Raw genomic sequence first — 13,973 nt, 5'->3', positions numbered from 1 at the left:
ACTGAGGCCATCTGGGTGGCCACTGTGAGACCAGGATGCTAGATATGCTCAATCGGTAAAGGATTAAATTCTTAATCTCAGGGTTGTGAGTTGAGCAAACGATTCCTGCATTTCAGGGGATTGGACCAGATGGTCTTCATCGTCCTTTCCAATTCTACAATTCTGAGATTCTATGACTTAGTTCACCTACTCCAACAGGAAACACCTTCTGTTCTTATGCACAAACCTCAACCAACTGTATGCAGGCCTCGCTCCGAAACATACCCGAAACCCCCTCGCACTTAAAAGCAGCCCGCGCCCCTTTAAACCGCGCCCGCTTCTAAACCAACTCCATCCATTCACAAAAAAAACCTTCCCCTCTTGAGAATGAGCGTCGCCCCGGCAGAGCCACGCCCCTCCCTCTGCTCCAACCACTCAGAAAGCGACGAACGGCCAACCACTCTACGTAGCACGTCGGAGCCCGCCTTCTCCCTCTCTTTCTACGAGGCGTAACCACGTTGGCGCTCCGGGTCCCCCCTCCCATCCGGAGAGGACGTTTCTCCGCGCATGCGCAGAGAGGAAGCCTCGCCTCAACCCGCTGGCGCACGCGCGACCGCTGCTTGACGCGTGCGCAGCTCCGGCCTTTTTTTATATATATATTTTTAAAAAATTTTTAAAAAAAAGCTCCGCCATTTTGCCGGGCTCCTTTCTGAAGGGGAATTTGAAGCGAGGAAGGCTCCGAGCGGCTGAAGTGAGAGAGTCGTCGCCGTCGTCGTCCTCCCGTGAGAGAGACGACGGGAGGTTGGAGGAGGAGGGGAAGCTGAGGGGGGAACCAACCACCGCCACCATCTTTGCGTTTGGGGCGCCTGACGGGGGAGGCCGGGCTAAGCCTGAGCGGAGCCTCCCGCCGCCTCCGCTGGCCCCGCCGGAGCCGCAGACCGAGCAGAGCGAGCCCCGCCCCCGACGGTGAGTGGGGAGACCGTTGGGTCGTGTAGGCCGCGCGCGGAGGGGGCTGGGCCTCGAGGACCGTTGGCGCCTTCCAGCAGGCCGCGGCGGGTGCGGGGGGGGGGGAGGGAGGCATTCGTCGCGCACGTGACCGGTTCAGAAGCCTGGCGAGCAGCGGGGGAATGCCCGGATGCAGCGGGGTTCTGTGGTGGGCGGGGCGACTCCAGTGCAGTCCCATGCATTCCCTTCTCTCCAGAATGAATGAATGAATGAATGAATGGATGGATGGATGGATGGGTCTCCTGTAAAATCAGTGCTGGGGGGGGGAGGAGCGGAGAGGTGGGGGAAGTTACCGCGAAGTTTATTGCGGGCCCAGTCGCAGTACCGACACACACACACACACACACTCCAGCAGTGGCTAAATGTTAAGTTGTGATTAATCAACTCAAGCAGACAAGGACCTGGATTAGAAATGGCCACAAATTTATTGGGTTTTTGGTTCAGGCATTGGGTGTATATCCATATCAGCCCCGCCGGACAAAAAAAAATGATTTGATTTTTAAAAGGTCAGGGAACTCAGTTCCCCTGAGTTCCTGCTTTAAAAAAACAAAACCTGTGCAAAATCACTCTTGATGTTGGCTCTTCCTTATTTATTGTTATTTATTACATTTATATCCCATTTGTTTTGCCAAGGTGGTGAACTTGGTTCTCCACCCCACCCCCTTTTGGTCCCTCAATGACCCTGTGAGGTAGGTTGGGCTGAGAGACAGTGATTGGCCTAAGGTCACCCAATGAGCTTCCTGGCTGAGCAGGGACTAGAACTCTGGGCTCCCAGGTCCTAGTCTAGGGGTGCCCAAAATTTTTTCAAAGAGGGTCAGATTTGATGAAGTGAACATGTATGAGGGCCGACCAAAGCTGTTGAGCTTCTTTTTGGATTTTACCCCAGGACATATACTGCTATGGGGGCCAGATTAAATCGACTGGTGGGCCAGATTAGGCCCCTGAAACACCAATGAATGCAGCACAGTGTAGACTCCTCCTGTAGCACAGTAATGCTCCTTCTGGGAAATGAATTTGGCCAACTATTGTTGCCCTAGGCGAGGGCAACAATAGGTCTCAAACCCTCAGTGAGTTAGGAACTTATCCTGCATGTGAAGACAGGTGCAGGTGGTAGCCATTGATAGCCTTCTCCTCCATAATTGTATTGAGGAATCTTGCTTGGCTCTTTTAAAAAGAGGGGGGAAAGTTCCCAGAGACTGACTGTGAGGCAGTAACAGAGCAGTTACTGGCAAGAGGACCAATGAACTCCCTGCTTCCCAGAACATAAGAGCCCGATGGATCAGGCCAAAGACCCCTGTAGTCCTTCCACTTGTTCTCATAGTGGCCAACCAGATAGCAAAAAGCAGCAGGGACCGGGTGCAAGAGTGCTTTCCCCTCCTTCAGTTTCCAGGGCTGGTATTCAGAAGCATTACTGCCTCTGATCATGAAAGCAGAAATTAGCCATCATGGCTAGTATCCATCAATAGCCTTTATTCCCCATGAATTTCTCCAATCCTCCTTTAAAGCCAGCCAAGTTAGTGGCCGTAACTGCCTCTTATGGGTGAATGCCAACATTTAGCTGTGAGCTGTGTGAAGAAGCCCTTCTTTTAGCAACAGTTAATGTTTTTTTCTTTTTTCTGAACTGGCCCTGTCTTCTTCTTTTGCAGATTCTGGGGACCTGAGATGGCCGCGCAGTCAGCGCCGAAAGTCGTGCTTAAGAGCACCACCAAGATGTCCCTCAACGAGCGGTGAGGAGCCCAACGGCCAACTTCAGCTCATAAGATTTTTTTTTAATTTTTATTTTTGCTTAATTATCACTGTGTTCGATATCCAGAGCCAACATGGTCCTTGCCCTGCTTTTAACCTACCCAGATGCAGAGAAGCAGGGGGCAGCTTTACTTCTGCCTTAAATCCTACAGCAAGCGATGGTACACAAGGTTAAAAGGGCCAAAATTGTCTGTCTGATGATAAAGCTGAAAACGGTAATCTGGTGGGATGTGTTCTAAGGAAAACCTCGCACCCTCCTTTTTTTCTTCCACATGTGTTCACATTATATAGGTGACCCCTGCAGTGCGGTAGCATGTGACCTAAGCTGCAGGAGGCTTTGCTGCGGTGTCCAAGGCGGACACACATCCTTGTGTGGTCTGGCCTGTAAGAGGCAGGCAGCTGGCCGCTCTGATCAGCCCGAAGGCTCCTTGGCCACAGTCCTTGGACCTTGTAAGAGGCAAGTGCTCCGCTCCATTCATCATCTGCTTCCTTTGCCCTCTGCATGCCCTCTCGTCTCCTTCCTTTTTCTCCTCTCCTCTCCAGTGCATTCCTAAATGTAAAATTTCCAACTAATAGGTGGTGCTTACATTGTGTGGCCCTTGTGCACTCTGTCTCTGTTAAGAGGGTTGGTAATCTTAAAACCTGGTCATCTCTCTGGGAAACGCACAGCTGGTTTCAATGGCAGGCCAGGAGAAGAGGGATCTAGTGTGCGGAGGTATGGCAGGCTTGGATTATCTGAGAAACTTTGAGCGGCTCAGTAGGGGTGGTTCCAATATTAGTTGTACTTGGAATTGGTCCCTTGAAACACTTGGGCATCTACATCCTTTCTGTCCATTAATTTCAGTAGGTCTGCTCTGAGAGGACCATACAACTCACAGTCAGCTGCTCTTTGATCAGGGATAGGTAACCTGTCACCCTCCAGGTGTTGCTGGACTTCCAGTTCCCCATCTGCCCCACCAGCCTGCTTAGTGGACAAGGAGTTGTAGCCAAACAACGCCAGGAAGACCATGGGTTCCCCCCACCTTTGATATAAATGCATGACATTACAATTGCAAACAAAATTCTTTCTAGTCTTACATAATGTCTGTTCTGTTAGAGAATAAATTGTGCCTTTTTACAGCCATGTTGCTGAATAGCATATCTCCAGTTCTTGGACTGGCATTTCATTTGTGTCTGAAGTTTTCATCAGGCGTTCTTTGAGGGTGTCCTTTTGCAATCTGCAGAATACTGTTTAATAAACAGTGCAGTCCTACATAAGCTTATTTGGAATTAAGTCCCACTTTGCTCAATCAAGTGCACTTCCAAGTAAATCTTCATAGCATTATGGAATTATTGGATAGGAATACATACACACACACACACACACACACACAGGCAGTAGGGTTTGCAGCCTTTCTGAACAATCGGGAGCCTGTTAGCTATGCTGTAGAGCAGGAGTGGGAAACACGCCTTTCGGCATTCAGAAAATGAATTCTAACTTTCCATTTGAACTTTTTTTTTATTTCTTGCCCCTTCTCAAAATTGTAGGTGTGTGAGTTTTGTTAAACCCTGGGAGTCGTGAATCCTAGTGCCCTCCAGATGTTGCTGGACTACAACTCCCATCATCCCCGGCTGTTGGCCATGCTTGCTGGAGCTGATGGAACTTGAAGTCAGTAACATCTGGGAGGCCAGTGGTTACCCACACCTGCTGTAGACTATTCCAGAGTTTTCCAATCTTTGTCATGATACGTTAGTGTGTCAGCTGCAGTGTGTAGTTGTGTTGCATGAATGCCCCCTGCACTTCTCCTGGCACTGGAAAGGGTTAGTTTAACCTCCAGTTTGCTAGTAAAACTGAATTACTGTGTTGCAAAATGATGTGTCACCAACTTGAAAAGTTTGGAAAGCTCTGCTCTATTCCATAGCATCAGGTTTGCACTTGTGGCCATCTCTCCCATGCTGGACTCCTCAATTGGGGAACCAGTGCTCAGGCCACACCACACTGTAGGGGGCTTCCTGTATGTTAGTGGCATGCTCTCATATTTTGGATTTATTAGAAGGCTTCACCAATGAGATTGGGCTCCACCGTCAAGGGGTAGCTGCTTCCCATCGTATTTTGAAGGTTGTATTAGTACTATTTGATATTGAGCCCTTGCTAACTTGGCAGGGTGAGTGGCATCATAGACGTGGAAAGGGGCTAGGTCATTGCCCAGAGAAAATCTGTTTGATTTCATTCAGTCACTCAATTAATTTGTATGCCGCTTTTCCACAAAATAAATCATGCTCAGAGCGGCTTATAACAAAGAAAAGGGGAACACGTTGCAAACGAATGCTACAAAGACTATTTTTACAATAACTTAGCAAGCATTAACGATTATAATAACATAGCAAAACCCCACATTTCAATACTATAAACATCACAGTATTACTTAAACAGCATCCAGAAAACCAAAAGCAAAAATGGCAAGGGAGCTTCGTAGTTTCACCTTAGTCCGAGAAATACCCCTCCCATAACGTGATTGATTTATGACTCATTTTTAACAGTTGCTCACCAGTGTGCCCTTGTCCTGTCTGCATTTGACCTTGTGGCTCTGGGCCTAGATTGGGCAGCAGGCTCCGATTCCTTGCTCTGTCCCTGCACCTGCCAGGGCATGGAGTTGTTGGTGGGGAGAGGGGTCTCCATGTGGGGAAAACCTGTGGCCCCTCCAGCTGCAGTTGAGCTCCCGGTTTCCCCCCAGCCCTAGCCAGCATGGCCAGTTACTTGCTGAAGGGTCCATTTCTGGGGCCAGGTCCAAACTTGACTTCGAAAGCACATCCTGTGTGCTGTTTGAGATCCTTACTCATAGGATTTGAATGCCCCCGGCATGAGCAGAGAACACTTCCCGCCAACGACTGGTTTCTTTCCAGCTGGCAGCCCTTTGTGTCTCCTGGTTTAGGGTGCTGCTTGGTAGCAGTCCTCAAGCCCATAAAGGGAGAGCTGAAAAACCTTGTTTTTGAGCAGCAGCCGCCTTTCAGAATCTGGATCCAACCCTTGTTTGGATTGGGTGCAAATCCAGCACTATGCTAGCGGCATAAAGCCGATTGGCAGTTTGTGTGTTCCCTTATGTGTCCAAAAGGTGGAAACTGCCATAAGAATTTGAATGGCATTTTTGCCATAGTATTAAAAACCCCTGGGATTGTAGTTCTGGGACGCACACATGCCATTTCCTAGCTCCCTCATAAATAAGCTAATGAAAGTGACTAGCTTGCTAAGAAACTAGTAGCTCTCACCTCTCAGCCTCCCATCCTTCCGGCACATGCCCTGCCTAAAAGTACTCACTGCCTGTGGCTGCCAGGAGAGTTGTTAAATATAGGGCTGGTTCTTTAATTGTGTGATCTTTGGAGCATTGTATAATAATTATTATTTATTATATCAGCCAATTTATATAGCAAGTATCAGAACAGCTTGACAAGGTGAAATACAACTTACAAAAGGAATGAGGGGAATTCTGAAACCATCAACCATACCAAAATATAGCTACATATAAATAAGGACCAAGGCCTACCTGCCCTTCTTAAAACTGAGCACTGCCACAGATGGCAACATTAATTAATCAAAGGCCTGGTTGAGTTAAAAAGTATTGGCCTGATGCCTAAAGATTGGCAAGGTTGGCATCAGGCATGTCTTCCTGGGACCAGCGGGTGGCAGCATGGCACCACTAGAAAAGGCCTGTTCTTGTGTGATCACCCTCCGCACCACCCCAGGTGGGACATACTGTGAGAAGGGCTTCAGATGAAGACCGCAGGGTCTGGGCTGGTTCCTATGGGGAGGAGAGGTCTGTTGCAGCTTCAAGATGACCTGGTGGTTCAAAGCAGCTTGATTTGGCAATTCCTCTCTTAACTTACCTTTGCTGGCCAATTGATTCAGTCCATTTGCAACCAGCACTGCTTTCCCTTCACCTTTCTCTCCATCTTGCTTAACTGCTTTGTGTGCTTTTTTCCATCTTTGCTTCTTCATTTTGAGATCACATGAAATTTGATTTTTTTATTTAAAAAATCACTTCTGTTTTAAATTTACTGCACTAATCCACACCCTTTTGAATGTCCTGTCCTTGCACGTCTTCTGGAAAACGAGGAAAAGTCTGTAGCTCATTAACCTGCGATAAATTAAAATGTGTACCACGTTGTTGGCGTTTAAAAAAAAAAAATTGTGGGCCGCGGCCGCCCACTCTTAAGGGCCATGAAATGCCAGTTGAGATGCTTTTGTAATGACAAGCTTTTGTTTAAACACCCGTTTTGTTCGACCTTGAAGCTTTACTAATATGCTGAAGAACAAACAGCCGATCCCCGTGAACATTCGAGCCACCATGCAGCAGCAACAGCTAGCCAGTGCCCGGAACAGGAGGCTGGCCCAGCAGATGGAGAACAGACCTTCTGTGCAGGCTGCGTTAAAGCTCAAGCAGGTGAGAGAGGCGCAGGAGAGCCAGCGATGGAGCCTTGGCAGCCGGGGGCTTCCTTTGGGTGGGAAACACAGGCGGGGTGTGACAGGTGGATACCAGCTTCTGGAAACCACAGAGTCCCACTTGCAGGCTTCCCACAGCGTGGTCCTCTTGTGAGATTAGGATTCTGAGCTAGATGGGCCATTGGCCTGAACCAGCAAGGCTCTCCTTATGCAAATCTTTGGTCGATGTTCCTGCTGGTGGGCCACGTCCCACGACACCTCCTGCTGCCTTCTAGGAAATAACCCTTTGTCCGGGTGGTCTGATCCACCAGGGCTCTTAAGGAAGGGCTGCATAGCAAGGATCACCATATAGCTTCACTCAGGGGTTGCTAACCTGGTGCCCTCCACCTGTTTCGGGTGGCAACTTGCATCAGTCCCAGTTCAGTCAATGATGGAGGGTGTGTGATGGGAACTGTTGTTCACGACAGATCTGGAAGGCACCACATAGACGTACCCATTATTTGTTTACTTCTAGTATTCATTGTGTGAAAAATAACAAAAAAGAAGCCACAAACACAACCACACAAAAGACAAGAACGATTGCATGTCATCCCAGAAACAGAAAATGCCCTTCTATGTAATTCTGCTGCATAATGTTAAATGTGGGTTGATCTCAGGGACTTGGTTACAGCAGAGGTGGTTCCCTTGCACCTCGCTGTGGCAGGCCCCAGAAGATTACAGGCTTGTGACCGAAATCCCATTCTGGGAGAGTTTGCCCTTCTGAGTTTGGGCCTCAGAGGACCAGGGTGGTGGTGCAGCTTTGCTGGTTTTGATCATGCAATCGTTTCCCCCCTGTGTAGCTTTAGTCTCCATCTACATTTGGGCCCCGTGGTGGCGGAGGCAGCCATGACACATGTGTAGCAGGTGCTGCTCCATTGGACGACTTGTGTGAAATGGCCTTTTTTAAATGAGAACATATGGCAGGAGCTAAAATCATCATCATCAAACCTTTTATTGGCATCACATCCAAACATCCAAAACAAATCAATACAGAATTACCACTTTCCCACTGGCACAAAACATTTGCTAAAAGAAAGGAGGCAGAGCAGTCTATCGTCACATCTCTTGGTCTCCAGGGAGATCAGACCTCTGCAGTGTATTTCGACGACAAAAAACCAAATAGAGATCTTTAGCCACTAACTTGGTGAGCTCCTGATCATTCCCCAGTAATAGAAAATGTATGACCTCCAACTCTGGTTTTCATTTGGGGATACAGTGTTGATCTAGAAATTGCTGACAGGTCAGCATATAGTTTACAATTGAGAACCATATGTGTAAGGGTTTCCACCAGGTGGTCTTCACCTGGGCAAGTTCTTTCTCCTTCCACCCTGGCTGAGAACCTTCCCCAAAGGAGGTTTGATGGATTTAAATTAAACCTGGCCAGCAAAAATGCCCTTCTTTCTTGAGGGTTAAGCAGAAATTCAAGGTAATTGTGGTTGGTTTCATGTGCCCAAGAAAGTTGAAAATAAAGAGGGGAAGATGTTTTCTCTGCTGCCACTGTTAGTTCTTGGTGTTCGATATCCCACAACCTGGTTTTTATTATAGCCTTGGCAGATGGAGCTAAAATGCAGTAGAGTCCTGAATGGGTGCTGCTTCCTGAAAGAGAAGCATGGTCATCCCCTACTTGCAAAAGGTGGCTCTGATTCATCTCAGAGTGCATCTGCGGTCCCCTCCTTTCCCTTTGTCTGATCTAGTTAGGATGTACCTTGGTATCATTTCATGAGCTACCAGGTGACTTGTTGTGAGAGCTGGAGAACCATGTTTAACATTTCGTATATTTACAGCCGCTCACATAAGAATCCATTATGCACTGGTCTGCTGATGTGATAAGACCATTGCATAGTTTTTATGTAATGGTATTTAAAGTAAAAATGCAGTGCATCTCTCAAAATGTTCTGGGCACATCTTCATTCCCTCCTCAAACCAAACCATGTTGCTTCACCCTTTTTCTTCCCCAGACCTTTCCTGCATTGAACCAAGAGCCGTGGTGATCTCTCTTTTCCCCCCCATTACTCCCATCTCAAGCAGCTTGCGCCCGTCCTTCCGTGCCAGCTGCTCTGTGCTTGTTTCTATGCGACGTTTTCCTGTCTAACACTCTCTTCTTCCAGAAGAGCCTGAAGCAACGCCTGGGGAAGAGCAACATCCAGGCACGCTTAGGCCGGCCGGCGGGACCCCTGGCCCGGGGTGCGTTAGGGGGCCGAGGCTTGCCCATGGGTCAGAGAGGCTTGCCCCGAGGAGCCATGCGTGGCGGACGTGGCGCCAGAGCGTTGCTACGGGGAGGAATTCCCCTCCGAGGTTAGTGTGTCAGTGAATTAGTTCACTTAGGACTGGGGGGGAGGCAGCACCGTTTTCTGTCTGGAGGCAGCAATCCTTTCTGGGTACCCTTCCAAGAAGGGCCACATGCCAGTGTTGGGCAGGGCAAGGAGGAACAATGGGTGGAAAAGTTAAGGCCAATTTTACCTTTGTGCCATAGGCTACTTTCTGCACATACACATGCATTCCCTTCTCCATCCTCCACCCCGAGAGGCATGGCCAGAGTTCAAAGGCACATCCCAGCCAGGCAAAAACACTCAAGGAGAGGGTGTGAAGCAGGGCCCATGAGGGGTGGGGCCTGGGAGAGTTCCGAGGGCCAGATAGGGAGACCTTGAGGGTCACATTCAGCCCCCAGGCCTGAGGCTCCCCAACCTCTACTTGCCAAATATCACTTGACACCCCCCCCCCAAAGATATATCTGATGAACAATAATACTATGGGGGGGGGGCAGAACTGATGTCCATGCTTCACACAGCCTGTTTGCTGTGTGCTCTGCTTCCCCAGTTTGGGGGCTCAGTACATAAACTTTGACGTAGTCCACATGTTAATCTACATGAGTCTGATTGCATGGCAATCAGTGGTTTTAGTATGCTTGGTGCTTAGTATCAGTGGATTTAGTATACTTGGTGCAAACTTGAGAGAGGGGTGGGAGAGCAAGGAGTTGAGGAAAGAGAAACTTAGGGAGCCTGCCCCCCAACAGATGAAACAGTTTCCGGGGCCAGATATAGGACATACAACCAAGGGAGCTAATAATAATAATAATAATAATAATAATTTAAAAACCTGTATTTACTAAGATCCATAAAAATGCAACTGTACCAAAAGGGAGTATTATTAAAATAAGATATTTGGGGGGTGGACTTTTGTCTTTGTTCAGGGCCCCATATTACCAAAGACTCAGCGGCCTTTGGCAGAGCTATGCTTCTCTTCAGCTAAGTTTGCTATCCTGGAGTAAGCTCTGCTTGTTTTGTTTTTTAAGTTCCTAGCTTCTGTAATTGCAGAGAGAAGCCTGGGAAATGGAAAACGAGGCTGGTAGGCTTTGAAGCCCATAGGTAACGGGTGGTGAACTTTCAGCTATGACTCCCATCACCCCTGACTGTGGCCATGCCGGCTGCTGGGACAGGGGAGTCCAACAACAACTGTCAGGCTGCAAAGCCTCCCTACATTTGCCATAGCACATTTTGGCATAACAGTTACCTGGGCTGTTGCAACTTTTTTTGAAATAGGAAGCCGACAACCAGTGAAGGGGCTAGGATCCAAAAGAGAATTCTCAAGCAAAATGTGCTTTGGAGACACTATTATTATTAAGCCACTGTAGAATTTGAAAGTAGACCTGTAGTTCAGAAATATCCTGAGTTTGCTGGCAAGACCTTTTCTTCAAAAACTCAACTGATGGTTCTCTCTCTCTCTCTCTCTCTCTCTCTCTCTCTCTCTCTCTCTCTCTTTCCCTTTAAAGGACAGGGTTTACTTCGGGGAGGACGCGGCATAGCTGCTCGAATGGGCCTGAGAAGAGGAGGCCTTAGAGGACGGGGTGGGCTTGGCAGAGGAGGGCTTGGCAGAGGAGCCATGGGCCGGGGTGGCATTGGCGGCAGAGGTGAGCACAACTAACTTGGGATGTTACACTCACTTTCATTTTATTCCTGCAGCCTCGTACCTGGCATTGCAGAGAAATTCTAAGAAGCGAAAACATCAGTCCCGTACTGAAAAGGTTTAGTCTGCCATCTCGATTCAGAATGGCACCCAGCTGTTTCCAAGCTTAAGACGAAAACCTGCTCCGTCACCTCAGGAACCGGCATGCCAAATTTGGTTGCAGTATCTTTAAGAGGCATCTAAATGCTTAGCGAAGGAACAAACAGCTTTCCAAAAATAATCAGTAGATTTACTGCATGTGTGAAAACCACAGCACAGGAGAGGTCAGTTATATTCGTTTGCCGCTTTTTACACCAAAGTATTTCGAAGCGACTTGAAATGAATAAGCAGGAATAGCAAAAAAAACGTTAAAACCAAACTCAGGAAAAACATTGACACCCAAGAGAGCCGCTGCCTCTGTCAGATAGACAGACATTATTATGCAACATAAGGCAGCTTTCTATGAGGACTAGAATCTGCCATTTAATCAGGAAAACTAGGATCTTGCTCGTAACTTTAGGAGACAAGCAATAACTAAATGATAAACATCATCTGTGAATGCAAAAGATCCAATCACTGACATCCAGGAAGGGTTGGGAATATCCCCTTCCTCAAAACACCGGAGAGCCCCCTGCCAATCAGTATAAACCAGGGTTTCCCACACTTGGGTCTTCAGCTGTTTTTGGACTACAGCTCCCATCATCCCTAGCTAGAAGAACAAGTACAGTGGTACCTCGCAAGACGAAATTAATTCGTTCTGCGAGTTTTTTCGTCTTGCGAATTTTTCGTCTTGCGAAGCACGGATTCCCATAGGAATGCATTGAAACCAAATTCCCATAGGAATGCATTGAAACTCGCAAGACGTTTTCGTCTTGCTCGTTTTTCGTCTTACGAGGCATTCGTCTTGCGAGGTACCACTGTAGTCAGGGATGATAGGAACTGTAGTCCAAAAACAGCTGAAGACCCAAGTTTGGGGAACTCTGGTCTAGGCAATGCTGAGTTAACTAGATGGACCGATAGCCTGGTGCAGTCAAAGGAAGCTTTCTGTATCAACTCTGATTGACAGCAGCCCTCCGATCTCATTTTGGGCATCTTTTGAACTGGAGAGGCTATGGGGCGGGAGCGGGGGGCGGTTTGAACTTCATCCTAGAAGAGGAGGCAGCTGAGCTCCAGTGGTGCAGTGCCTAACCCTGTCCCCCTCCTCTCCTGCCCAGGTCGTGGCATGGTGGGCCGGGGACGAGGCGGCTTCGGCAGCCGTGGGAGAGGCCGGGGCAGAGGCAGAGGCGCCCCCCGCCCCGCCCTGACCAAGGAGCAGCTCGACAACCAGCTTGACGCATACATGTCGAAAACGAAAGGACACCTGGATGCCGAACTGGACGCCTACATGGCCCAGACAGACCCCGAAGCCAACGACTGACCCACCCTTGCTGTAGACACTCGCTGAGGTTGTGTGTTCTGTGCGCGCTGGTCCTTCCCCACCCAAGCCCTCTCCTGTAAGCCACGACCGGCAACCGCCGCCCTGACGGCGTGGGGAGGGGTAGGAGACAATAACTTTCATGGGTTTCTCTTGCATTTTGATACTCCTGCATTGTATGAAACTGGCGGGCGGGAGAGAATTGTGTGTTTATCTACATGCGCACACGTACACACACACATTTCTTCCAAAAACAAATGTGACTGACTTGCTGTCTGTAGATGGCATCATCTTGAAGCTCCTCAACAGGACATTACATGCATGACTGTCCCCCTTCCTCTCCTGTCTTCCTCAACCCCTCCCCCAAAAAAAATTTTTTGACCTTGCTGTAGACAGAAGGTCTCAGGTGCTTATAAATTGCAGTCTCGGCAGCTACAGCTGCTGTAAGTGTTGGGTTTCAAGGTGGCTGCTCATGCACAGTGATGCTGAATCCCATGCTTCCTTTCTGATGTTTCTGCTTACGTCCACACCCCAGGCCCAACAAATAATTCTGTGACTTTTATATATGGTGAGCACAAATCAGTGGAGTTCTTCCTTCCCTGCCCCTCTCCTTCCTCCACCCCACCCCTCCCCCCAAAAAAGGATCAGGCCCAACTAGTGTTTAATTCACCAAACCTGTTGTGGCCGAAAGCAGATTTTTTTTTTTAATAATAATAAACAATGGCAGCAAACTTTTCATGTTTATGCTCTTGTGGCCAGCCTGCTGGTTGGTATTTTGTTTGTGTGTGTTTGAAGACACTAGGAAGGCAGATTCTTTTCTCTGTTTGCCACCCAGTGTCTTGTGAGCTCAACTGTTCTGTTCTGGTTTTGAACGGCATCTTGTATTTTCTGGTTTACCATAAGAAACAATTGCAGGGAAAAGGAAAAAAAAAAGCCTTTGTCTTGGTTTTATTTTGGTTGGTGGTGCAGGGACTGTTGTTGGAAACTTACAGTAAATTGAACAAGCCGCTACTACTATGACCTTTTTGGTCATCTTTTAATAGGTAGGTGGGGCACCTACCTGCCTATCATTTCATATCATGAGAGTGTCAGCTGACTGATAGATGGGCAGTCCTACACACTTGCCAAAGTTAACCCACCGGTTGGGAGGAGGGATCTACTTTGCCAGTGTGTTCCCTGCAGGAAATGCCCTGGTGTGTTTACCGTATTTTTTCGCTCTATAAGACACACCAGACCACACGACGCACCTAGTTTTTGGAGGAGGAAAACAAGAAAAAAAAATACTCTGAATCTCAAAGCCAGAACAGCAAGAGGGATCGCTGCGCAGTGAAAGCAGCAACCCCTCTTGCTGTTCTGGCTTTTGGGATAGCTGCGCAGCCTGCATTCGCTCCATAAGACGCACACACATTTCCCCTTACTTTTTAGGAGGGA

General features: G+C 48.3%; 1 protein-coding gene across 4 annotated transcripts; it reads left to right on the top strand.

The window, feature by feature from the left end:
- The first annotated feature begins 549 nt into the window (after positions 1-549).
- Positions 550-13,553, top strand: CHTOP (chromatin target of PRMT1). Of its 4 annotated transcripts, none has more exons than XM_083716119.1 (6): positions 550-945; positions 2,631-2,711; positions 6,998-7,148; positions 9,298-9,481; positions 10,956-11,093; positions 12,343-13,553. In XM_083716119.1, exons 2-6 carry the CDS (start codon positions 2,647-2,649, stop codon positions 12,543-12,545), a joined length of 741 nt encoding a protein of 246 aa, XP_083572245.1. In that variant the 5' UTR covers positions 550-945; positions 2,631-2,646; the 3' UTR covers positions 12,546-13,553. The 4 variants fall into 4 exon arrangements, with proteins under 4 accessions (XP_083572245.1, XP_083572247.1, XP_083572244.1 ...); XM_083716121.1 differs by having other exon boundaries at positions 554-945; positions 2,631-2,945; XM_083716118.1 differs by having other exon boundaries at positions 558-945; positions 9,295-9,481.
- The last annotated feature ends 420 nt before the right edge of the window (positions 13,554-13,973 follow it).

The sequence above is a fragment of the Podarcis gaigeae genome, assembly GCF_964106915.1.
Source record: "Podarcis gaigeae genome assembly, chromosome: 16".
Classification (NCBI taxonomy): domain Eukaryota; kingdom Metazoa; phylum Chordata; class Lepidosauria; order Squamata; family Lacertidae; genus Podarcis; species Podarcis gaigeae.
This window is presented reverse-complemented; position numbering and strand designations above follow the sequence as displayed.

Coding starts and splice junctions, on each gene's coding strand:
- CHTOP (XM_083716118.1), top strand. CDS start 2,647: ATGGCCGCGCAGTCAGCGCCGAAAGTCGTGCTTAAGAGCACCACCAAG. Junction 2,712..6,997: donor AAGATGTCCCTCAACGAGCG/GTGAGGAGCCCA, acceptor TCGACCTTGAAG/CTTTACTAATATGCTGAAGA. Junction 11,094..12,342: donor GGGTGGCATTGGCGGCAGAG/GTGAGCACAACT, acceptor TCTCCTGCCCAG/GTCGTGGCATGGTGGGCCGG.